The following is a 26,547-nucleotide window of genomic DNA, read 5'->3' on the forward strand; positions in this document are numbered from 1 at the left end:
GATAGATAGATAGATAGATAGATAGATAGATAGATAGATAGATAGATAGATTTCTGAGGCTTGAAGCGAAAAATAATTTCTGCGCAAAGACTGGAAACGCTCCCAGTCAGAGGTTCAGTGATAAATAATTAGCTGCATATTGTATAAGAATAATATAATAGTTACAAAAAAACGTGTGAGCATCAGATTTGTTTGGGATGGAATTAATTGTGCTTGTTGTGACATTTTTTGGATGATTTTGTGCGTAAACGTTTGTGCGTAATTGCTCGCGCGTAAAGTTCTTCCAAAGCAAACAAGTAAACACTCTTCGTGCGCCCCTGTGTGGAGGTGTGGGTGTTGGAGGGTGGGTGCGGGGTGGGTTTAATCCCTGTGGGAGGAAAGTCGTTAAACACAAGCAGTAAAAACTAAAACCAACTGTTTGCTGTTTAGATCCCAATTATAGCCACGATGGCATCTCAGAACCGGAGCGTAAAGAAAAACAAGAAAAAGAAAAAAATCCAGCATCTGACCGATTAGTTTCTTCGTTTAACCGAATCTGATGGGACATTTTTAATTATTCAGGTTTTTAAAAAACATTTTCTGTCACATAATCAATCTGAATTCCTCTGTTTTGTACATTTTGGTTCTTCGCCACGTTCATTTGGATTTTTTTCCCATTTCTCAACCAAACCGAGACTCTTTACGCACAAACACAAACCAGAAGCCGGAAACGGTCAAACGCGCCGTTAATATTCAATTAGTAAAAGAAAGCCTTTGACCTGTGACCCTGAGGGGGGCGAAGCGTGCAGCGCGCAGTAAAGCATCCAAACTGACAGCGACCCTCGGATTGTTTCAGCACCTTCCGCCTCAGGGCCAAGGACTGCGCCTCCCCACGAAGGGCTCCAAATATAGCGCGGGGAGCAACTGCGGGAGCCGCGGACACCGAACAGCTCGAGATGCAAAGATTAAAAGTGGTCCCAGAATCCACCTGAAGCCGTGAACCAAGAAAAAAAAAACAAAAACAAAACGAACGAATGAACGAAGGAACGAACCGACGCGTTTATGAAGAAACCGAGCAGAGGTCAGAGTTCAGCCTCACATGTGACTGATGAGAAGAGAAGCTGCTTTGTTCACAAACTCCGAGACAGAAAAACACCGGAGAGAGAAAAACAACAAGTTCCTGCTGGTCAGCTGGAGATGAGCTTCACACACACTCCAAACATCACACACACCAAAACGTCTCACTGCTGCCAGCGTTTATGATGAGAAACAGAAAAACGGAACAATTCAGAAATATTTTTATTTATTATTATTATTATTATTTATTTATTCTATGTAACAGCTGATGTAAAGAATTATTAGAATAAATGAAGCAGAAACACCGTGAATGCTCCTCAAGAGATGGAAGGCAGTGAAATGAATCTGAAAAGACGAAAAAAATAGATTTATTTATATATATATATAAATCTATTTTATATATAATAATAATAATGATGATGTAGTTAAAGAAAAGACGTGAGCCTTTAATATTATGTATAAATAAGTATTTAAACAAACAAACAGGCTCCATGTTGGTATGAAATGAAGAAAAAAATAGAAATAAAATAATAAAACAATAGTTCCAAACAGTTTCTTCTTTTTTTAAATCTATGATCAGTGTTGAGTTGGTAGAACAAGACGGAGCAGCTTCAGGTCGATGATTCTGTTTAAATTAAGAACAATTTTAACGAATAAACTCATTTTTTCTGCCTCAGTTAAACAAATCAAACACGCGCGGCCTCCAGCGCGCAGCTCTGGAGCGCAGACATCCCATAATAGGATGATTCCTTTACAGCCACAAACAGCAGAAAACAACTGGAAGCTCCGGATGAAACATTCACATTTAGAACTAAACATAAAACCTGAACCGAGCTCGAACCCTCAGAACGGGCCGAACCGCGCCAGCCTCCGTCCTGGATGAACGGAAAGCTCGAGCCGCGGCCGCCAGGTGATTCCTGCCACCGACAGGTGAGCTGGTCACAATAAAAACACACAAAGCGTCGCGTTGAGGAGCGGGAGCGCGCGAGAGGCTTCAGGTTTACGGTTTCCTCCGCGGAGCAGCGCGCGGACACTCTGAGGTCACCGCGCCAAAAAAAAAGGCCTCATTTTATGATTATTTTTATTATTTTATTTTTGGCTCCAGCAGTTGTTTCCATGTGACACGATTTTCTTTAATAAGGTACATTTATTAGGACTCTGTTAAAGTTTTTACTCGCGCGCGTAAAACGGTTCACTGGCGGCGTCGCGCGCATATTAAAAACACACGAGCTTAAACAGAAACACGGTTTGTCATCAGGCTGATTTACGGCAGGCTGCTCGGCCTCCATGTATCCATACATCCTGCATTTATGTTCTGTCAGCTGCTGGTGCCAAAAAAAGGGAAGTAAAGCGACGAGGATCCGGTCCGGTCCGGTCCGGTCCGGTCCAGGTAAACACACGGATGGAAAAAGTGGAGCCCAGTCCAGCTCCGCAATGCGCATGTGTGTGTGTGTGTGTGTGTGTGTGTGTGTGCGCGCGCAGGAATATTTTAGGAGCAGAGAAGTGCATTTTCAATTAGAGAAGAGTGATTACAGAGAGGAGGAGGAGGAAGAGGAGGAGGAGAAATAAGGAAGGACGAAGAAAAGAAGGTTAGAAGAAGAGAAAAGAGAATTAAAATAAATGAGAGGAAAACAAAGACCAGAGAAGAAAACATCACTATGGAGCTGAAAGTTTCAGGAAAATGAGCTTCCTGTTGAAGAGGCAACTGGAACAACATCAATGCTTCTGTCAGTGTTTGTCCGTGTGAAAGAATCTGTGGAAAACCACCTCTATAGGTATATCTATCTATCTATCTATAGATAGATATGTTTTATTTGTTTCTACTTTTCTCCTGACATTTGTTAGACGGTCTGAGTCGTCCCCCTTTGCTGCTCTAACAATGTTTCTCTGCTGTGGGATGAATAAAGTCTCATTGAATCATATTTAAATGTCCAAAATGAGTCCAAAGTTGTCGAAAAAAAATTACACAAATTAGACCAAAAGGACTAAAACTGATCTAGAATATTTAAAAATTAATTTAAAATAACTCAGAATGTGTCCAAATCATGCAGAACAGAATCTGTGTGAAACCACTGATATGTGTGATGATGAGGTTTCCATCAACCTGAACGTCCACATTTCTAAGAATTAGTCCTTAAACGAGTATTTAATAAATGATTCTTGTTCTGTATCATCACGTCCTAAATGGCACAGATCTTGTCAGGACCTCCAGACATCAGACCAGCAGGACTAAAACGTGTCCATGATGCTTAAAACTCGGTCTGAAACGTGTCACAGTGTCCAAACTAAAGCAAGTTAGCCTAAAAAAAAAAAAAACTAGAATATGTTCCAAAATGACTAAAACTTTCTCATAAAAGATCACGAGTGATGTTTTTATTTCTATCCAGAAGAATCTTCAGTTCGTTGCACCGTGTCTATGAGGACAGTAAAAAGCTTTCTGTTGCTCAGTCTGAAATCCAGATTAAACTAGTATTTAATGAAGGCTCACGGTGTTCTATTAAAATATCCAAATGAGTCCAAATGAGTCCAAAATGAACCAAATGTGTAGAAAAAGACACGACTCTGGTCAGAACTCACATAGATTCATTCAAAGTGACTAAAACGTTCCAAAAACGCTTCAAAATGAGCCCAAACTAAAGCAGCATGTGCACAAAAACAGTCCAAAGCGACTAAACGTGTGTCATTAAAGAATCTGTGGGAAACCACTGATGTGTGTGACGCTGTCGTTTCCATCCAGAACAATCTGGACCGCCGGAACGTCTGCATCTGGACGTTCCACACAGGCCCACATTTGGCCAAAAATGACTCAAATCTTGTCCAAAAATCACAAAAACTCACTTAAAACGACTAAAACTTGTTGAAAATGCTTTAAAATGAGTCTTTCCAAACATAAAATGAAAAATTAAAAAAATACCAAAATGACCCAAATTTCAGAAACTGGAATCAGAGGATTTAGATTTTCTCCTTCTTTAAAAAAATAAACGTCCAACTGATGAACTGATCATTAAACACCTGATGACTCATTGATCGGTTCACTGATGGATGCAGCTCAGCTCAGGATGTAAACAACAACAACAACAACAACAACAACAACACCACCGTGCCTGAGACGACTGATTTCCCTCCACCAGCTCCACCAGCTCCACCAGCTCCACCAGCTCCACCAGCTCGGTGATCCGTCGGTTTCTGCTGCAGTCAGACGTTGAGAAGCTGAAAACTCACCGAGTGACGTTCAGGCTCAAAGAGAAACAAAGACGCTGAGAGAAGGACGTGACGGAGCTGCAGCAGCAACACCAGCAACACCGAGCGGGTCACAGAACAGAACCGCAGCTCCATGAAGAGCCACGAGTGCTGACGAGGACCAAACGCCTCAGAAACATGAAGGTTTGTCTGCAGCATCAGTCTCATCCTGAAAGAACATTTAATAACAAACCTCCTGATTCACGTCGACTCTGGTCGTCGTCCAGAAGTTCGGCTGCTGATGGAGAGAATGTCGAGGAGACGCTGGATGTGGTGTTCAGAGGGTAGAACCGCCGTCTAGAGATGAACAAAGAAGCTGCAAACCTTCTGGAAAAAGCTCATTTTTAAACATTGTTTTCCAGAAACTTTAACTGTTTTCGGGGCTCACAGAGTTTGTTGTGAAGAAAATTAAAATGACAGAAAAACCAGCACATGTGGAGTTTGATGAAATCAAAGGTGAATAAACACTCAGAGAACGGACCTGTGTTACTGAACCTCCGTCAAAAAGATCCGTTTGAAACGTTCTCTAGAAACTTTCACTATTTTTTAACTGTTTTGTTGCAAAGAACATAAAAAAGACAGAAAACAGCGTTCGTGGTGTTTGATGTGTTCAAAGACAAATAAACTCAAACTAATCTCTGCAGCGCTGATCATCAAACACTGATGTCTCCTCTGAACAGGATCAGTTCTGGACGTCTGGTTTCTCTGCATCCTGAACAGAACCAGGCAGAAGCTTTGCTGTCTGACTGAATAAAGACGCTGCAGAGTTTCTACCTGCAGCAGAAACGTGAGTGTGATGAACATCTCTACACCATGTGGCCCAGAAGAAGTCTGACAGTTTGACAAAGTGCAAAGAAAATGAAACAGAAGAAGAAGAAGACGGTGAAGGTGGAGTTTGATGGAGGAGCAAGAAATCAGCTGCAGAGCGTTTAAAGAGAAAACGAATAAAGAAAAAGAAAAAGAAAAAGAAAGAGAAAGAGAAAGAGAAAAAGAAAGAGAAAGAGAAAGAGAAAAAGAAAGCATTTCTTCTGCAGCGTTAGTATGAAGCACGCTGGATTAATCTCTTGAATAAAATCATTTCTAAATGCTGTTTTCCAGAAGTTTCCACTATTTTAGCGGCACAACGGTTTGTTCAACTGTTACGCTGCAAAGAATAAAAACCAGCTGATGTGAACGAGCAGCGTCCAGATTCATCAACACGCTGCAAAGGGTTAAAACAGGAACTGTTCTCCTGCAGCGTTTAATAGAAAAACAAAAGATCCTGAATAAAATAAAAGTCATGTTTCACAGAATTGTTTTTTCACACGATGAAAGGATGTGATCAGCCAGACAGGAAGTGTGCAGCGTGTAGGAGCATAAAGGGTTAAACATGAATATTGATCCTGCAGCATTCATTATAAATGATCAACATGTTCATGATCACTGTGAACGATGTTTTCATACGTTTCAATGATTTTTGGCAGCAAAACATTTTGGTGAAGAGAAATGTTGTAGAGAACATTAAAAAAACTAAACATGGAGCTAGAAGGAGTTCAGAGCAACGGAGAAGCTGCCAAACGTTCAAACATGAACATTCCTCCTTCATTTAACACGAAGCACACGAGACTAACAAACGGAGGCTGAAGCTCGTTTAGCGGCTCTGAGATAGAAACAGAGCGAGTGGCAGCGTTTAAAGGTGAATAAATGAGCTGGACATGATCCTGGACGGACGTTCCTCTGTGCAGCACGACACCTCCAGAGTGAGATCAGAACATCAAACGTTGTCTTCTGGAACTTTTAATGATTTCTGAGGCCCAACAGTTGGACGCTGTACAGACCAATGAGACGACAGAAACAGACAGACAGGAGGACGGAGGAGCTGCTGTTTGTCCTTCTGGCCTGAATGTGACCAAACAGCACCGAGTTCTGACTCACGTCCCGGTCAGTTCTGTTTACGGTTCTGACGGTTCTGTTGTGAACAAGTCAGAACGTCAGCGTTTGTTTGTTGTCAACAGATGAGAATAAATAAGCGGCGGAGCGCCAACGAGTCAGAAGTCAGAACCGCTGAGTCCAGAGTCGGTTCCACGTCAGCGGATCAAATCAAACGTTCACCTGCTGAGTCTTTCTCGCGTTTTAAAGTCCGGCCGGCGCCTCTCAGCAGAACCCGACCCTCCTCCGGACCTCCCTCAGCACCGGTGCCGCCAGCTCGCGGGCCCGGCAGGCGCCACGAGCCAGGACCTCCTCCAGGTGGGCCGGGTCGGCCTGCAGCCGCTCCACCTCCTGCCTGATGGGCGCCAGCCTGCGGACCACCGCCTCCGTCACCAGCTGCTTGTAGGCGCCGGTGTCCAGCCCCGTCGCCTGGGAGACCGCCTCCTCCACGCTGATGCTCGCCACGGCGGCGTGGATGGCCACCAGGTTGGAGACGCCGGGCCGGGCCTCCGGGTCGAAGGTCACCTCGGAGGTGAAGTCGGTGACGGCGCGGCGGATCTTCAGGGCGACGGCGTCCGGAGGGTCGGTGATGAAGATGGTGGCCGACGCCTGCGGGTCGGACTTGGACATCTTGGCCGTCGGGTCGCGGAGAGACTTGACCTTCCGGGTGGAACCTGAGAGCAAAGAAGGAGGTCCAGTTAGTTAAAGCTTATCGATCCAGAACTTCTACAAACAGCAGCAGCACGTTGTAAAGAGAAGAAACAGAACGACGTCGTTTCTCATCCAAACAGCTGCCGACAGAACGAACCTTCAGCTAACGAGGAGGTCACTTCATTAAACCTCAACGAACGTCTGAAACATTAAAACACATCCGGTCACCGCTCGTCTGAACGGCTGCTCATGAAGAAACGTCCCACATGTGGTTCAGAGCTGACGGAGTTTTCTTCATGTTTTTCACACTTTTACTGAATAAAACCAGAACTTTGTGCACAGAAACGTAAATATAACGACTACTTAGACCTGAGACTAAAACACACGTAAATAAACTACGTTATGAGGACAGAATGAATGAAAACACTAAAGCAGAAAACATTTTAAAAAATGAAGCAATAAATGACAACAGATAGATTAAAATATGCAAATAAGGAGATGAATCAATAAAATGAGTTCTAACAATAGAAATAAATAAATGAGATGGATGGAAATGTGCCGTTAAAACATCAGAAGTCTCCAGATGAAGCTTCAAGTTTCTGTTGAAATAAAAAACCAATAAAAGCGTTTAAACATCAGAGCGTTCAGAAACAACAGCGACTGTGTTCTGACTGAATTTAATGTAAAACTCATAAAACGCAGACGAGCTTCAGCGGAGTGAGTTCAGGAAGAAACACAAACAGAAACGTCTTCAGCGAGTATTTATTGGGATTAACTCTGAATATTTATGATGAACGTCGTATAAAAGAGAGAAACTGAACGTCTGTGGCTGTGAAGGACTGATTATGTGGAAGCTCCTCGTTCACGTCCAGGTTTTAGACGTGAGCCTGATTTTATGAGTCAGAAGCAGAGAAATGCAACAAACTGACGCATTCAACAAACAGTCGACGTGTAATAACGCAGATTTTATTCTCTCAGGTGTCGTTTCTCATTGAAACAGCTGCTAGTAATAAAGAAACGTCCTGCATGTGTTTCAGAGAACGTTTAAGGAGCTTTCTTGAGGTTTTTTCTACTTTTAATGGACGAAAATTAAATTTTGTGCATAAAAACGTAAAGTTTCAGCTTTTATTGGACGTCAGACGCCAGCTGATCGTCTTTAGTTATTAACTGATTAAATATTTATGATTAACGTCGTATAAAGTAGAAAGAACATCTGCACATCTAAACAGCTGCTAACATCAAAGAAACGACTAAAATGTGCCAAGATGAAGCTTTCTTGAGGTTTTTCCTGCTTTTATGCACAAAACTGAACTTTTGTGCATAAAACTGTGAAGCAGCAGCGACGACTGGACGTCAGCCTAAACCGAGCGTCTCTTTGGTTTAACCAGGTGAGTGTTTATGAAGCTGCAGATGACTGATCACGCTGGCCGTTGCTGTTGAGCTTTAACTCTGTTCACGTGTGAGCCTGATGTCAGCAGCAGACGCCTCTCGGTGTGAAGCGATGGAGCGACTGCAGGATTTCCTCTGCCTCCTTATTTATGAACCTCATCCTTCCTCGGCGGCCCACATGTGTCCTGAGCGTCACCCCGGAGACGCTGCACATGAAGATGGAGGAAGGTGCTGCCAGCAGACGAGGAGCCGACGGAGGAGCGAGGCTGATTACAGACGAGTCGTCTCCAGGACAATCTGCTGCTCGCTTCGCTTTTCAGATGCAGGAAGAAGACGTTTCTTTAATCAAAGCTGCTCTGCACACATGACTGACTCCATCTTGTGCTTTTATGATGCTGATAATCAGGGAACTGGGAGGACCTCTGAACATGTCGGCCACGTGTGGCTGGAAGCCCAGCACCAGGAGGACTTTCAAAATAAAACGACGACGCGCCTCCAGGTCGGGTTTTGGCTCTTGAACGAAGCTTTGAAATCAGAATGGATGTGAACGAGGACTCTGGTGAATCTGAGTAGAAACAAGAGTGAGAGCAACAATCCGCAGCTTCAGACGTGGCAAAGAAAAGCTTCGGAGCAAATAATGTCCTCAGGAAGGGGCAGAAATACGTCGTTTACAACAGCGAGAGAGCTCTGAGGAGGACGAACGAGTGAGTCTGGTCCATCTGTGGCAGACAAACAGAACCCTGCTCTACCTTACCTACCTCTACCTCCACCACTTTGTTTATTTCTCTCCATCTATATTCATATATTTATGTATTTCTGGAGTGTTTCTGTCCTGTATTCTTCCTGTCTGGCTGTGGATCAGCTGCTGAACACATTTCAGTTTAATTGTGTTCGTAACAAATAAAAACGTGTTTTCAATCACAAAGTGTCATTTTGGTCATTTTTCTTGCTGCCGGGAGACAAAAACAGTGAAAGAAGCAGGAAAAGGTGATCGGTGGCGTAAATGTCTCCATCTCCTGTTAGGTGCATTTTTTAAATAAAAAAAGACTAAAACCCCCTCATGAAGGAAACTCTTCTACATTTTGCTTCCTGTTCTGTCCTGTGCGCTGTGTGTTCATGTTGCCTGAACTAAAACACAAGCCGACGTGTCCTTGAATTTATTTTACAAAGTTCACTTCGTCCACCGTCTTCACTCAAAACGACTAAAATATAAAAGAAGTAAAACCAGAGAAACAGACTCGCCGATTCGTTGGTGAAGTTCCCACCCGGACGTTTCCAGAAACTACAACGAGGTTCGACGACGGAACGCGACTGAAGTTCCTCCGAGTCCAAAAGTCTGAGAGGTTGTTCAGGAGAGACAAAGAAAACCAGGAGGAGAAGCAGAAAGCTGCTTTTAGGAACCACGAGGCTGCAGAGCAGCTCCTTCCACGTTCTTACAAAATAAAAGTTGTTTATTTGTAAAACTTTGAAGTGAACAAAGAAGTTTCTGTCGTTTCCAGTTGCTTTTTTTTTTTCTATCTTCCTTTTTAAACATCACTCTTGTGTCGTTGCAGCAGAACAGCAGCTCAAGCTCTGCATTTATCTTTAATAAAAATAAAAATAGATGAAAAGAGCAGTGAGAGGCAGGAGCTCACAGGTTTGATCTGTTTCTCACTCTGTCAGCTTCTCCATCACTTCCTCTCAGTCCGTCCACTTCTATTTGTTCTTTCATGCTGCTTTCTAACTTTCTGCCAGAATAAAGTCAGTTCTTCTCATTAACGGTCGAATTTTCAAACTAAATCTCAGCCAAACATATAATTTCACATTTCAAACAACACCAGATGTGGACACAGACTCAGCTCTTCTTCATGTGTTCTGAAATATCTGCAGGAGCCGTTTCATCATAAATACTTATAAATACTTATAAATACTTATAAATCTATTTACTTTTTAGTGCTTCAAAGCTCTTAAACGTGTTCAGAAGGTTTATTTCCAGAAGCAGTCGATTTATTCTGACTTTATCCACTGAAACACAACTAATGGCTAAAATCCATCGAGTTTATTCTTTATTCACTAAAACATACAATCAGCTGATTTAATTCTCTCAGGTGTCGTTTCTCATTTAAACAGCTGCTAATAATAAAGAAACGTCCTGCATGTGTGTGTCAGGGAACGTTTAAGGAGCTTTCTGGATGTTTTTCCTGCTTTACTGGATGAAAATAAGATTCTGTGCAAAAAGTTTCAGCGTTTGTTGGACGTCAGACGTCAGCTGATCGTCTTTAGTTTCTTCTGATTAACTGATTAAATATTTATGATTAACGTCGTATAAAGTAGAAAGAACATCTGCACATCTAAACAGCTGCTCATCATAAAGAAACGACTAAAACGTGCCGAGATGAAGCTTTTCCTGCTTTGACTGAATAAAAACTGAACTTTTGTTCCTAAACTTTAAACATAAACCTGCTGAAGCTGATCCTCTTTAGTTCATATTTATGGTGAACGTCGTGTAAAGCAGAGAAAGCCGACATCTGTCCTATTAAAGACTGATTATCACATGCAGGTTTAATTCTGTGAGGTTTGTTTTTGCTCTTTATTTTGTTCTTTATTCTATGTTGCACTGAAGGAGCTGCTCTTAATCTCATTGTACCTGTGTGTAGTGACAATAAAGGCATTCTGTTTTATTCTGTTCTATTTTATTCTGTTCTATTCTATTCTATTCTATTCTATTCTATTCTATTTTCTATTCTATTTTATTCTATTCAGACCAACCATCAGACACGAGGCGACATTAAACTGTTTCGGATGAACTGATCCAACATTTGTACCTAAAACCAAACATCTTGTTCCGTCCTGTGGATGTGACCCAGTCTGTTTTCTATGGATGGAGTGTGTGTGGTACCAGCCGGTTCCTTACTGAGCAGAGCGCGAGGTTCGGGGAACAGCTCTCCGAACCGGTGGTTGAAGATGCGAGCGAGATCCTGAGCGAGCTCCAGATGCTGGACCTGGTCCTCTCCGACGGGGACGTGAGTCGACCTGGAAAAAAAAAAAACCAAAGCAAAGATAAAACGGTCCAGAAGCGCGACGTGAAGCTTCTCCAGCACCAAGCGAGCACAAGCGGAGGAGACGAATCGGAGCCGCAGCTGGAGGATCCGTTTCAAGTGTCAGCCGGCGGGAACGCGCTCATCCATTTCCTCTTTAATAAAGTCCGGACAGCGCGGAGGCTCGCACTCGCTTTTTATGTCCACAGGAAATTAGACGGAGGTTTTATAATTGTTCCAAACAGTCACAGATGAAGAGATAAATTGTGGACTCCAAAGTGATGCTGGTGTCAGCTGCTCTGCTGCATCCAGCGATCAATACGCGCACTTCCAATAACGACATTAAACACTTTTTCTCACCATTCACAGATGTGGTTTGGTTCAGGGAACATCTGTCCGACTTCTGCTTCCACGCTCGGTTTACCGGAGGTCACAGGGATCCCAGTGAGACACTAACGGGAATAAAAACGGTGCGTTTGGCGGATAAAGGTCAGAACAGAACCGCTTTTCAGTCAAGAAGCAGCAACGAGGACACGTCGGAGGAACAACTCTGCTGCTACGAAGCACAACCCAAAGTATCTGATTAAAGGTGGAATTAAACAGTCTGCCTGCTCTTCTGACCCTGTGTGGGTGAACTGTACCTGGAAGTGGTCTTTAGTTGATTTGACTGTAATAAGTGTTCTGTGATGATGAACTGAGTAGTTTAAAGACAAACACAGAAAAGCAGCTTCTATCCTTCAGAGATGTGAACCATGACAGCACTCAGTGATCATCTCTGGACTCCATCCAGCAGCTCGACACTAATAAACTGACACCATATTTTCTGTTTAATTTAAAGGCCATTGACACATAAACGTGGGTTTAATTAAGATCATTCTCTGCAGGTTTAAATTAACTCTGAGGATAAAGTGAACCTGGAAACATCTGAACCTCAACCTCCTGTTCATTTACTGAAACTACCGTCATGTCCGTTAATTAAAGGTTAAAACATCTTTCTGTGTAAACACCTCATGTTCCAACGTGGACACCTGCAGCCTGGATATGAACACACCTGGTTTCCTGTTTACAGTCAGTGGGTGGAGCTTATATTCAGGTGCCTCTATAGTCTGGAAGCCACACAGCTGCAGCTTCAAGGTAACTTTTGCATGACTTGAAGCTTTTATTTTCCATATATAAGGCTTAATAAATGTCAGGTTTACATCCTGAACTATCAGCATCGTTAGTTAACATGAGGTCTGGTGTGTCTGTGGTTCATACAGCAGGAGGCTCTTCAACCAAAATGATGTTTTTAATGCTAAAAGAGAATCATTACTGTTGTCCATGGATTTTAAAATGTTCTGTTGAACATAAAAAATATTTTCTTGATTAAAACGTCACATGATGGTTAATTATCTGCATGAATTAAAGCCCTGCATGATAACCAATCAGACAGGTGGTCTAATAAACGAGTTAATTACTGTCCGTCCTAGTTTGTAGCTCTGGACCCTGAACACACCACTAGTTCTGTTTTGTATTTAGTGTGTTTAGTTTTCTAGTGTTTAAAACTTCTCATTAACTGTGTTTAACCTGCGAGTGACGAATAAACGAACCTGAATCTGATCCACGTGCAGCATTTACTAAACTATTAACCTCCTTTGCAGTTTAATTTCTTTATTTTAGAACTTCTGGGTTAAAAGGATCTTTTTGCTTTAATATAAACCTGGAGGACGATCAGAGTCAAATGGTTCCACTTTTAACCATTTTGTGCCGATAACAGCAGTTTCTTGTCGTTAATATTCCGATTCGTTAAACAAGATGTAATTTAAAGTTTAACAGAAGTCACGCTCACACCAGATGTGTTGTTTCTACGTTACACCAAACTGCTGCACATCACACTTTTCTTCTCTATTTATTTTATTTTCTTGCAGGTTTTCTTTAATCCTGTCGTCTGTGCAGTGACATTAACTCCATCCTGCTCAGCTTCAGCACAGATCTCACTCAGCTGCATGTCAACCAGGCGTCTCTCTCTGCTCTGGACGAGCTCGTCTGATTTTAACGAAGGCCGTCGACGTTTCAGGTGAAGCAGGAAACGGAGCGGCTTCTCCTCAGCTCGCGTTACCGGCACCAGAAGTCATAAAGAACAGAACTCACGAGGCCGGAGACGACAATTACAAGAAACGTCAGCACTAAAACCCGGCTCTTTTATACCCGGACAGAGTTTATATCATCATTTATGAGCCGGAGCAAATCTGGCTTTTAGAGAAGCGACGTCTCCGCCGAGGAGCCTCTCCACCAGATTAAACGCAGGCCGGCAGCTTTGTGAGGATAAATCTGCTCTGGAGCACAGCACGGACGCACATGTCTGCATGAGATGAGCCTCCAGCCGGCCTGGATGAGCTGCATGCAGCAGCAGCCACATCTCAGAAGATCTGGCTCCAAGAACAACACGCTTTTAACCGATTAGAAGGACACTAAATGTAAATCAGCAGCTTAGAAACCCTGCAAATGACGGTGTTCTCACGGTGAAGGTCTCACTTGTAGAGCAGGATGTCTGCAGCCTGCAGGACGGGGTAGGTGTAGAGGCCCACGCTGCCTTCGCTCTTCTGCTTGCTCTTCATCTGCAGGAGGAGAAACACGGAGGGACGGTTAACAAAACACCACTCTGGTCCCGTTTTCACTTTCACGACTCATCGGCTGTCAGACAAACGGGTTTCTGGACGGATTGGTTTTCAGACCGACTGAGGCGGAAAAACTAGAATCTCACCACATCAGAACTTAAAAACAACACAACAGGAACGTCGGGTGAATCAGGAGGAGTCTGCAGCCGCTGAACCGAAGTGAAGCCGTTGCAGGAATTAAATTGAAATAATCACCAGAAAGTGAGAAACGAGTCGGAGCGCCGACGGCTTATAAAATGAATACATTTCCTTTACAGCAGCAGCCACATGTGGCGGGAAAGGTTTTACCAGAGAGACGAACACGACTTCTTTTGATTCGACAGCATCCAGTTAAACGGCGTTCGGCGCTGACACAGCGACAATATGTGCAATATGGACGCAGGAATCCAGGGTGTGTGTTTGAATGTGTGTGTTTGAATGTGTGTGATTTATCAGCGCAGACAGTTTGTTTGAGCTGCAGCCGCGATCAAAGCAGAACATCATGAAGCTGCTCTCATGTTCATCATGGTTCTGGTTTTAAGTCTGTACATCCAACAGAGAAGGAATTATTAAATATATATTGGTTATTAGTGAATAACTAAACACAGTTTTATCTTATAGAAAATATATGAACATACAACAAGACGTCAAACCGTTTGTTTCTCTGTCTGACATTAAATCACTAAACTCTTCCTGTTTCAGATCAGTCAGGATCACCAACATTAGTTCTATCTGCTAAACGCCAGAATAATGAGACAGAGAACGTTTTACTACGTTCTTTAAAGTCAGAAGTTTACATCCACTAAGATGCCTTCAGACTATCAGGTAAAGCCCAGATTATGATGTCATGGCTTTGGAAGCTTCTGATTGGTTAACTGGAGGCACACCTGTGGATGTATTTTACGGCACACCTCCAACACGCTGCTGCCTCTGGTGGTCACCCTGAGAACACCATCCCAGCTGTGAAGCACGGAGGTGGCAGCACCATGAGGACAGGACATGACGTGATATGACGTCAAAATAAAATATAGAAAGTAAAAAAAATAATGACAACAAAGGAGGCGACTCCAGACACACAGACGGTCATTAATCAGGAGGTTATAGATCACAGCTGATAACAAAGACCTCAGAAGCAGGTCTACAGAGGCTCACCTTCCACTGCGGGAGGTGGCGAAGTCGAGGCATGCTGGTGAGACAGCCGAGGATCCAGGAGAGCTCCGCGTGTTCAGACACCTGCAGGTCCAAAACAAACCTTTATTAGTGGACAGCCACGTCTACACAGAACCCACCTCCTCTGTATGCACAGAACCACAAGATAACACCAACGGTCCAGTCGGTCCCAGCACAAGGACAAAGACAAAATAATGTTAAATATGGGAGAAGATTTTCAAAATAAAACAACCACACAACACTCCATTACTACTGACTACACCGTACACTCAGGTTTTTATTTTCTTGCACATTCGACATATTTTAAGCTTGTAGTTTTCTACCTATGTTGATATTTTCAGGACATATTTTTCTACTTAAGTTAATCCTATAATCTTCTAAAATTTCCAACATTTCCAAACTGTAACGTCACCAATAATGTATTTCTGATTCTGGACCAAAAATTAAACATCTGAGTACGAAAAAAGAGCAAGAGGAATAAAAGAGAAGAGAAGGTAAAACCATAAACACAAGGTTAGAAGTAATGATAATATAAGTAATAGTGAAAAAATAAAATAAATAAAGGGGAAAAGAGAGTAAAATGAGCAAATAAAAAAAAAGAGTGTAAAACCTTAAGCACAAGGCTGGAAGTAATAATAATATTAGTAATATCAAATAATTAAAATAAATCTGTAAATAAATAAGGAGGAAAATACAAATAAATAAAAAAAGAAGGCAAAATGATAAATACAAGGCTATTAATAATAATAATTGTAATAGTAAAATAAATAAAAGAAAAAATGTGAAAAAGGACAAAAGAGAACAAATGAATAAATAAAATATGATTTTAAAAATAAACTAGAGGATGAAGATAGACGACATCACATCAAAGTGAGCCAATAAAAACAGGGTTTAAAATCAGACACAGTGAGGAAGAGCTCCTCCTCTTCATCAGCATGTTGCTCATCTGTCCAGGATGCTTCAAGACTCCAGGACCGGTTCTGTTCTGTCTATCTGCATATCTGCTTTGTTGACAACAAATCCTGATCCAGTGGTTCTCTACATGAGAACATGTTGATGAGGAACGTTTCCTGTCTCCATCGTGTGCATCGACAAACATAAACACAAACTTCAGTCCAGTTAAAAAGAAAGAAGCTTGTAGCCTCAGAAAAGCTCCGGAGAGACGAGAGAAGGAATGAGCCGAGCAGGCGGGTTAAACGAGCCCAGATGAACGGATGAAGGAGGAGCAGGGTAACTCCCTACCGCCTCCAAGTGGAGGAGGAGCAGACTGCTGCTCAGACAGGTGCACTCGCTCACACCTGGACTCACGGCAGGGGGGACGAGTTTAGACCCAGAAACGACAGAGTTCCTGCTCGACGGCGGTTCTTTTCTGTTTCATCCTGAAGAAATGTGAGAAGTTTCCCAAGAATCCTTCATTTACTTTAAAATGAGTTCCAGTAAAGAAAAGTCTGGATTCAGGTCCAGCTGAGGCCAGAAGGTGTTCGTTGGAGTTCCTGCTGCAGACAAACATCCAACAAACATTCAATCTGCTTCTTATGTTACTTAAAGAATCGTGGAAACGAGCTGCAGCTGCATCAGGCTGCAGGTTGTGTAGACGCACACGTTAAACAGGATTATTATTATTGGAGGTATTTCTACTGCGACTCTGTGACTCGTGATCCTTCATCACTTTGCTGCAGCGCTCCATCAGACGTTCAGGTCAAAGCCCTGCAGGTGGAACCACCTTCAGGATTCTGATTCCTCGCTTTAACTTCAATGTGAAACGACACGAAGGAGATCCAGAACGACTCTGAAAAGACAGAAACGAGGCACAAAACAACACAAACGACAAACAGAAACAAGAAACAAAAGAAAAACGAGACACAAAACAATAAAACTGAGACGCAACACGACACAACAAACATCAAAAACAGGGACACAAAACATTGCTAACCAGACACAAAACAGGACAAACACACAAACTGACATAAAACGACAAACAGCAGAAATGAGAGCAGACTCCTCACATCACCTTTAAATCTGCTCTCAGGTGGTGAAGCTGCTCTGGAGTTTAACGCCTGAACAAATGAACACGTGTTGCTGTGAATGAACTCCAACACGCCGGCGCTGACGGAGGCCGTCTTCAACGTGGACTAAAACCAAACACAGTTACTTCGGCTTCATCGTCGTCTTCCTGCTGCAGCTACAGAAGCCTCCTGGGCAGCCTGACGTCGGCAGCAGCTGCATCCAGAGCCAACATGGAGGCCGGTCGGGTCGTACGCTGCAGACAGATGGGACAGATGTGGACGACGCAGCGGGACGCATGGATGCGGTTTGAAGCCCAATTAAACGGATCTTTAAAGGCCTCCATTCATGCTGCACAGCAGGAGCTCACCGCAACAAGAGACGTGCTGATGTTCCGGATCATATCAGCGTCGCAGGAACAGGAAGTCATCAGGCTGTTCAGCTACAGCGAATACCGCAGTGAGGCTCAGAGGACGGAGCGGAGCCGATGAATCAGCAGAACCACGGAGCCTCGGAGGCCGGCTCGCCGAAAGACGAGAAGAAATGTGACGTAGGAGACGCAGACAGGACACAAAACGAGTCACAAAATGACAAAAATGAGACACAAACCCACTAAAACGACATAAAACCACATCAACAAGACACACAACGAGACAAATGAGGCCCAGAATGACACAAAACGACCAAAACGAGACTCAAACCGACGAGAACGACAGACAGCAGACGCTGAACCTCGTCACCGGTTCAGCTTCACGATGAACACGTCTGTAGAACTCGTGTATCAGGAGGAAGCTGATGAATCAGCAGATCTTCGGACCCCCGGCGGTCGGCCCGTCACCGGCTCGGCTCGGCCCGTCAGCGAGGCCGAGTGTTTTCTTTGGGCGGCCGTCGTGTTTGCACACGTGGAGCAGACGTGTCGGGTCGACTCGCTGCCCAGCTATGTGGCATGAAGCTAAACGGGAATAAAAATAGGACGCAGGAACACAGCCGGACCGAACCGCCGGCTATCTGGATATTAACTCGTGAACCCGGAGCAGGAAAAGAAAACACAGGACCCGAGACCCCAGCAGCTGTTCTGACTCGGCCCGGACTCGTGTGCTGCTGCTGCTTCATGCAGGTTGTGTTTGAACAGGTCCAGTGAATCTGCAGATAAGGATCAGCAGCGATCAAATAAACGTGTGGGTCGGCCCGTCGCAGGTAAACAAACTTTAAACTCTCCTCGCCGAAGTGGCAGCGAGAGGAAACAACACACACTCTGTACGTCCAGGAACAGATGGACCAGATAAGCTCACCATGAATAATGTGCGACATGATCGGAGGGCAGCAAAACACAAACTCTGCTTTTCTTCCTGTTTGTCTTTCCACCGATTAATACGAGTTCATGTCAAACACACACAAGAAGCACCTTAAGAGTCTTTAAAAGTGAGAACATTTCTACTACCACTACTTACCGGCCCACAAAATCATCATTCAGAGAAGAACCAAAAGACTTCTCAGCACGATACACAACAAACAAGTCACAAAGAGTCACAGGACAAGATAAAAACACCACAAACCAAACACTAAGCGACTAAGACGAGACACAACATGACACAAAACGAAACAAAACGAAACACAAATGAGACACAAAATGACTAAAACGAAACACAAATGAGACACAAAATGAGACACAAAATGACTATGAAACTAAAAAAAAGACTAAAACGACTAAAGAAAAATACTAAAATGAGACATGGAACAACAAGACAAAAAAAACCATCAAAAATGAGGAAAAAAAGGACTGAAACGAGACACAAAACCTCTGAAACGAGACACAAAACCTCTGAAAGGAGACACAGAATGAAAACGGTCTTTCTTCCGTTAAGCTCCGCCCACCTGAGACTGCTGGAAGACGACGGCCTTCTTGGGGTTGATGCCACAGGCCAGCAGCGTGGCCGCCATGTCCAGGATGTTGGTCCGGAGCAGCTTCGGGTCCTGAGGCTGCGTGATGGAGTGCAGGTCCACGATGCTGTACAGGACCGACGGGTACTGGTTCTGCAGGGCCACCCAGTTCTCCAGGGCGCCCAGGTAGTTGCCCAGGTGGGGGACTCCGGTCGGCTGGATCCCTGAGAAGACACGACTGGTGACCGGAGGCTCCTGGAAGAGACAGACAGAGATGTTTGGGTCGGCATAGTCGGGGTCGACGGGTCTGGGTTCTGGGGTCGGTGTCGGTTATTAGTGACCAAGAAAGACCAATAATGGAACTGATGTACATTAATTATTCAACTACAAACCAAAAACCTGGACCAGTATTAGGTCCATGTTCACGTTGTACCGTTCTGTACTGTCCTAATACTCTATTTTATTGTAAATACCAACAACTGTTGCGTCTTTTTTGTAATTATCAGCATTTTTGGCGCCTTTTTTCCATTTGTTCTGTCCGTCCTGTTGCTGTCCAGAGGGTGTGACCGAGCCGTCCATCCATCTGTCTAATGGACCAGGTGCTGAAGGTGAAAAGGGGAGAAAGAAGCCATTCGAGTGTCAGTGCTGCTCTGTTGGCAGTCACGCCCGTATTAGCGAGATGCTAACTCCGTGGCTAACACCTCTGTTCTCTCCTGGACACATCCAGGGCAAAGAATGCATCACCTCGGCGGCCAACACTCTCACTTCACATCCGTCCAGGCCTCCGCGGAAACGCATCAAATATAGCAGCGTGCAGCCAGAATAAAACCAGGACTTTGTTTAGCAGAGCCGTGTTTCCAGACCGCCTCATTTCTTCTGGCTCAGCAGAACCTCGACCGGTGCTCGTGGCGCCGCACGATACGATCGGACGGCGAACAGAGCGGCACCTGTCATGAGACGTGAAACCGCGACGGCATCCAGGAAACCTCCTCCTCGCCGAAGACGTTTCACGCTAGATTAAGGCTTCGACGGAGCAGAAAGACAAAAAACGGGAACTCTGTGTTTTCGTTGGGCTGCGAGGAAGACCGAGTGTTGGGCGCCTCGGTGATGAACGCTGCAGGATTCGGTTCCCGGCAGCGGCGGCTCGGACAGATGTTCAGAGTCGGAGGCGTGACGGCGACAAGGGATGGCGTCGTTGTCGGGATGGAGAGACGACACGAGTTGGAGATAAAAACGAACATCAGAGCTTCTACAAAGTCCACCGTGAGAGGAGAGCAAGAGTCTGACAAACACAACAGCTGGTCGCAAAACCCAGAGAACAACGTGTGAACACGGCCAAGTTCTACCTGCAGGTTCTGCTTCACTGAAATACTGTTCAAACTGTAAAACCTGTTGGTTCTGTGGAGCCCAAAACAAAATGACGGATGGGAGCAGGCTGGTGCTGTTTCATTAGTCCTGCTGGGACGTTTGGCAGAAACACGTTTAACTTCGACATGAAGGAGTTTGTTTATAGCAAACGCTCTGCAAACACAGATTTTCTAATGTGAAGACGTAACTGATAGAGTTAAGAAGTATTTTAAAATATGAAGGCGTTACAGTCTGAGGATACATTATAGTGTTGAGATGTATTTTACTGCATTAAGACGTTTCTGGTAGAGCTCAGAGGTATTTTATAATATTTAGACATGTTTTAAAGTGTCAAGACATAATTTCTAGTGTTGACATAATTTATTGTGTGAAGACTTTTCTTATAGAGTTAAGAAGTATTTTACAGGTATTTTATAGCTATATAAATATAAATGTGTATTTTATAGTCTTAGGATGAACATTGTAGCTTCAAGACGTATTTCATGGAGCTAACATGTATGTATAGTGGTACACGTATGTTCTGTGGGTCCAAACACCAGCAGCTCTGATGCTAATCCAGCAGCGACGTGACCACCAGGCCCGAGCCCTACATGGTTGAGTCTATAGCGGCCTCAGACAGGGAAGGCGTGGAGGACTTCTAGAAACCTTCCCTGAGGTCTCGGCGTTATCGGCTCAGATCTCCGTGACGATCCCACGCCCCCCAGCTGCTCCTCCAGGCTATCACAGCCAATCAGAGGAGCCGAAGCTCTCGGGGTTCCTCTCTGACAAACCGGCTTCCTGACAGGCGTCGAGCCGCATCGCCCTCCATCCGACCGAGGCTCGCCGTCTGGGGTCGGATACGTTCCGCCCTGAGGGACGGAGCGGCAGCAGCTCCCAGGCCCGACCGGGCCCGACCAGGCCCGGCCGGCCTCCGCGCCGCCCTCCGAGGCAGGAAGGAACTGGGCGCTTATGTCGTTACCCACCAGGGTAATTGCACTGGAGCTCCATTGATGCTGAGGGGCTCTTAAGAGGTGTCAGGGTCGATTTGGGCCCCGAGTCTGGCTCATGTGTGTTCTCACCTCCAGCCGACACGCCAAACCCGTGTTCCCCTCCCGCCCCGGGCCTCGGGGGAGGCCATTAGCCATGCAGACATGCTAATGGGGTCATTTGAGCCAATCGGGTGTCAAATGAGAGTCACGGCCGACTAGAGAGCAGCAGATCAGAGTGACTGGAGGAGGAACGAGTGTGAAGACACGAGGACGAAGGAAAGCAGCAGGATGGCAGCGGTACAGGAGCTGCTGGTCTCTGGCTGTCTGACGGCGTTCATCTGGTTCACAGTCTAGTTTATGTTGTTTCATCGAGTCGGTTTTGTCTCATGTTTGATGCTTTGACTCGTTCTCATCAGGTTACGTCTCGTTTCTTCTAAAGTGTCTGGTTTGTGTCGCTTTGTGTCTCGTTCTTGTTGTTTGACGCCTCTTCAGGTCAGTTCTGTCTCCTTTTTGATGTTTTGAGCCTTTTCTTTTTCTTCATTGTCTTGTTTTTCTTCATTTTGTTTCTTGTTTTTGTCATGTCTCGTCTCACTTTATCTTTTGTGTCTCGTTTTGTCGTGTTTTTTTGGTCTCATTTGTCTGGTTTGTGTCGTTTTGTGTCTCGTTCTTGTTGTTTCACGGCGCTTCAGGTCAGTTTATTGACTTGTTTTTGATGATTTATGTCTGTGATTCGTGTCTTCTTTTGCTTTGCGTCTCATTTACGTTGTTCTGGGTCTCGTTATTGTCTTTGGATTCTCATTTGTGTCGTTTTGTGTCTCCTTTTTGCAGCCTTGTGTCTCGTTTCTGTTGTGTTCTTTCTCAGTTTTCTCATCTTTTGTGCCTTTTTTGTTTTATTTTTGGTCTCATTTTTGTCATTTTGCGTCTCATTTATGTTGTTTTATGTTTGTTCAGGTCAGTTTTGTCGTCTTTCTACTGTTTTGTTTCTGGTTTTCATCCTGTTGTCTCATTTTTTCTTGTTTTTCATTTTGTGTCTCCGTTAATCGTTTTGTGTCTGGCTTCTGTCCTTTTGTTCCTCATGGAAGTTGTTTCACGCCTCTTTGGGTCGGTTTTGTCTCCTTTTTGTCGGTTTGTGACCCGTTTTAGACAATTTATGTCTCGGTCTTCTTTTGCACTTCATTTACGTCGTCTGTCCGTCGTTGCTTTGTGTCTCGTAGTTAACTTCTGAACGTCATTTTTGTTGTTCAGCGTCTAATTTTTGTCTTTTTCTGTCTAATTTATGTTGTTTCAGGTGTTTGACGTCGTCTTTTCTTTTCGTCTTTTTGCCGTTTTGTTTCTCATTTGTCTAGTTTTTTTGTCCTCTCTGTCTCGCCGTCTCGGTTTTATCGCTCTGCGTCTCAGGTTCCCTCAGCGCCTCGTGTTTCCGTGTTATCGCGCCGCCTCACCAGACGCCTCACCAGACGCCTCGATGTTTCTGTTGGTCGGAGGAAAGGTTCTTTAAACCCTGTAGCTGCTGGAGGAGAAAGTCGGTTAAACAGGGAAGTAAATCAGCGTCTGCACGATGACAGAGCAGACAGCAAATGTTGTAAAGCAATTAATGTTTGTAATGAATACGGCGCTGCAAAGCCAACAGTAATAAAGTCGTATCATCTGGCATAGTTCAGCTCTGAGCTATATTAAACCTGCGCCACTTCATTCGTTTACTGGTGAAATACTTGCAGAGTTCTTGACTTCACGTCTTGGAGGTGAACCGACACCTTGTGGCTTGTTAAAAGCTCCAGTCAGATAAATCAAATGCGAGCTGCTGGAGCGTTGGAGCCACAGTTAAACGCCTTCATAAAGGCCTGAAGGCAACATAAAACCAGAGCTAACACACAGAAAGACTTGTTTAATGCTTTTTAATTTAACTTTAACCAACTGGTCACTGAGTGGAGGCTAGTTCAACACATAAGACAGGAACCTCCCTTTACGGTAGATCTGGGTCATAAAACCAGAAGGTGCTCCACACAACGTTTGCTAGCTTCTCTTAGATGCAAGTTCAGATGCATAAACGAGCACCAGGCTGCTTCCTCCAATCACACTGTCAGTTAGTCGCACCTCCGTCCTGGTCACCAGTGAAACACCTCACTGGCTGAACATTAGCGTATCGACAGACTCCACGTTTACCGATGTTCCCTGAACGCCTCATAGAACAGGTAGATGCTGCTGGGCGGCTGTGGTTTGCTCAGACAGGTGTGTGAGCACAAGTCAGTTTGAAAAGTGTTCTAACATCAGATCTGTCTGAGACGAAACCAAGCAACTTCATCCACAGGCGCTTTTATAAGACGTAGAGACCTCAGTGGTTAGAAGATAAAATCATGAATAAACACTGAATTCTGCAGCCCTACTCCTGCGTTGGTATGCTCCTGTCTGCCCTCTGGTCATCAGGTGAGTCTGAGTCGGACCTCTGACTCTGTTGGTTCAGGATCATCAGACAGGAAGTAAGAAAAGGTAAACGTTCCACCGCCTCACGCTGCAGCTGCCTGTGGTGGTTAAAGCGACACCAAACCAGCCAAATGATCGGCGTCCACTCACACCAATGTCACCACAGGAAAGACAAAAGGTTGCACATGTGACCACTTTGGTTGCAGCTGTTTGGGAAACTGTGGACGGAAACGAAGCACCAATCACCGAGCACGGACGTTAGCGGGTCTGATGGGGGGACTTTAAAGATAAAGTTGAACCACTCATCTATCTTCTAAATCTAATGAACGCTGAGCAGAACTGAACATTTACTTAATCTTCCATTTGACCTTCTGGTTTGTGTTTTGTTTTGTCATCCTGTGTCTCAGTCATATTGTTTTATGTGTCCTGTTGCTGTTTTGTGTAAAGTTTTATCTTTTGTGTCTCAAGTTTATCGTTTGGTTTCTTCTGTTGTGCCTCTGTGAGCATTTGTTGTGTCTTGTTTTGTCATTCTGTGTCTCAGTTTTTCCACCTACTTGCGGTTTCATGTCAGGTTTTCGTCCCGTTGTGTCTCGTTTCAGTCTTTTTGTGTCTCCGTTTTGGTGTCTTCTGTCTCGTTGGTGTGATATTTTGGCAGCCTGCTCTTAAGCCTCAGTTGAGACGTTTTAATTTGAAACAACGTCGGCACCGTGACTGGAACATCGGAGACCCGTTTGGTCGTCTGGTTCCGCTCTATTCAGACTAAAACCCGGAGCGTCTTCCTCTTTTGTCTCCAAACCTTCCCTCCTCTCTCTAGCAGCCATTTTCTGGATTCCTGCCGACGACACGTAGCAGACGAGGGAAACGCTGCTTGTTCTCTCCTCGTATTTTACCCCGACAGGCTCGCCGCCGCCGTCCTACGCCGCCGCCGAAGGTGACGAAAGCTTTCCTCGTCCACGTCTGCCATCTGCCGAACGCATTACGCCGCATGTGTGTGTGACATTAACGCCAACAGCTAGAAGGTTACATACACTGAAAGGCCATGTTTTCACACTAGCAGCACCTTTCCGGGAAAACGTGTTCATTGGTCTGCGTGTGCGGTAGCGTCCACCGGGACGGCGGTCATGTGCAAACACAGCCGTATGTTCGCACGTGTCCCGGTTCCTGCCTACATCAACATCGGCGGAGCTGCGAAGGCGTCCGTCCATGTGAATTTGACAGCTCGCATCAAGGATCAACACGGCTGGAAAGAAAACTATCAGACAGGCCGTCAGGAAGCAGCAACACGAGCCGCGTTATTAGGACGCAAAACAACAGCCGGCTGGAGCTGATCGAGTCCGAAACTAAACGCCGTCGGGTTTCCCACAACTCCAGAGAACATCCACGGAAACGTTTCTGAGTCCGGCAACGAGCGCATTTCAGGAAATTAAATCTAACATTGAATTTATCAGGTGAACTATGAAACCACACCTTAAAGGAGAACGTCCAATAGTTCTGGTACTAAATGCAAAAAGAAAGAAAGAGAGTCGAGTTTGGTCATAAATCTACATTTAAACATTCGTTCTGCTGTATTTGTTGAGTTATCACACATTATGGGAAAAATCTTACAGTTTCTACACTCAGAAGGTTTCCTAAATTCCACCGTTTATCAGAAACTGTAAGAACAGAAAGAATTTTACACTAAAATCCAGATACTTTGATTTAAAAACTAAACAACGTTGGTTTCCCACAATTCCAGAGAAAATCCGTGAGAACGTTCACTTTTCTCTCCACAAAGTGCTTTTTAGGAAATGGAAAGGGCAGAACTTATCCTTACACTGAAACGACACCTTTAAAGGAGAACGTCCAATAGTTCTGGTACTAAACAGAAAAAAAGAGTTTGGTCTTAAATCAGGAAATGAGGATATTTGGAGTTCAAACTGAACAACGGTGGGTTTCCTGTGATTAAACATCTCGCTTTTCTCTCCAACAGCTTCCAGAGAACTGATAAACTTTGAACTTCAAGTCGATTCTTGAACTTTCTGTTCTTCAGAATGAACCAAAGCGAACAGTTCAAGTTGAATAATTCTGTCATCGTCACTTTATTCTACGTGTCTCATGTAAACACTTCCCTGAGATACTCGGCTCTCAACAGATTCTGTAAAAACCTAAAAAACCTGCGTTGTTCATGTGTCGTCACTCTGAGGTCTCAGAAATGTTTAGAAAGCAGAAACTGTAAAAACTGAACAAGAAACACAAACCAGGAAGTTAGCTCCTCTCACAGCGGCTAATGCTACGCTAACGGCTAGCGGCTACGTAGCAGGCGGCCACAGATTAACCTGAAACTATAATTAATGTTAAGATCTGGACCTCAGTGGATGATAAAGGTGATAAAACAGAAAGACTAAGAACACAGAAAACAAACTGATCTAAAGCAGCGCGTCCTGATTTAATCACTATTATTTATATTTTACAGAATTTGGAGAATTCTGAGTCTCTCTGGAAACACTTTGAGTCATTTTAGTCAAATTTTAAGTCACTTTAAACAACTTTTTAACCATTTTGAAGATACTTTGAGTCATTTTGGAAAAGTTTTTAATCGTTTGAGAATTTCAGTCATTTCAGAGAATGTTCAGTGATTCTGGGAACGTTTGTCAGTCGACGCCACATAAACATAGAGATCATTTAATCACTGCTATTTATATTTACCATATTCAGTTATAGTCGTCCTATTAATGAAGAAGTCCAGCTATGAATGACGCTGCTAAAACATCTCATCTAATGCATTGTTTTCTTGATTACCAATAGTCGGTATTGGCTAGTAAAAAAGAATAAAAATAATAATAACAAATAAATAAAATT

The 26,547-nt window shown here is 44.1% G+C and overlaps 1 protein-coding gene across 1 annotated transcript in view; it reads right to left on the bottom strand.

Annotated features, from left to right (window-relative positions):
* Positions 1 to 5,502: 5,502 nt before the first annotated feature.
* The window catches only part of wars2 (tryptophanyl tRNA synthetase 2, mitochondrial), a 29,334-nt gene continuing 8,289 nt past the window's right edge, over positions 5,503 to 26,547 (bottom strand). Inside the window, exons 2-6 of the mRNA XM_008290373.1 lie at positions 18,947 to 19,207; positions 15,050 to 15,130; positions 13,776 to 13,858; positions 11,138 to 11,256; positions 5,503 to 6,878 (exon numbers count right to left, since the gene is read on the bottom strand). Coding sequence (XP_008288595.1) covers positions 6,430 to 6,878; positions 11,138 to 11,256; positions 13,776 to 13,858; positions 15,050 to 15,130; positions 18,947 to 19,207 — 993 coding nt within the window. The 3' untranslated portion in view covers positions 5,503 to 6,429. The remainder of the gene's footprint in view (positions 6,879 to 11,137; positions 11,257 to 13,775; positions 13,859 to 15,049; positions 15,131 to 18,946; positions 19,208 to 26,547) is intronic.

Source organism: Stegastes partitus, unplaced genomic scaffold, assembly GCF_000690725.1.
Source record: "Stegastes partitus isolate 25-593 unplaced genomic scaffold, Stegastes_partitus-1.0.2 Scaffold669, whole genome shotgun sequence".
In the NCBI taxonomy this organism is placed as follows: domain Eukaryota; kingdom Metazoa; phylum Chordata; class Actinopteri; family Pomacentridae; genus Stegastes; species Stegastes partitus.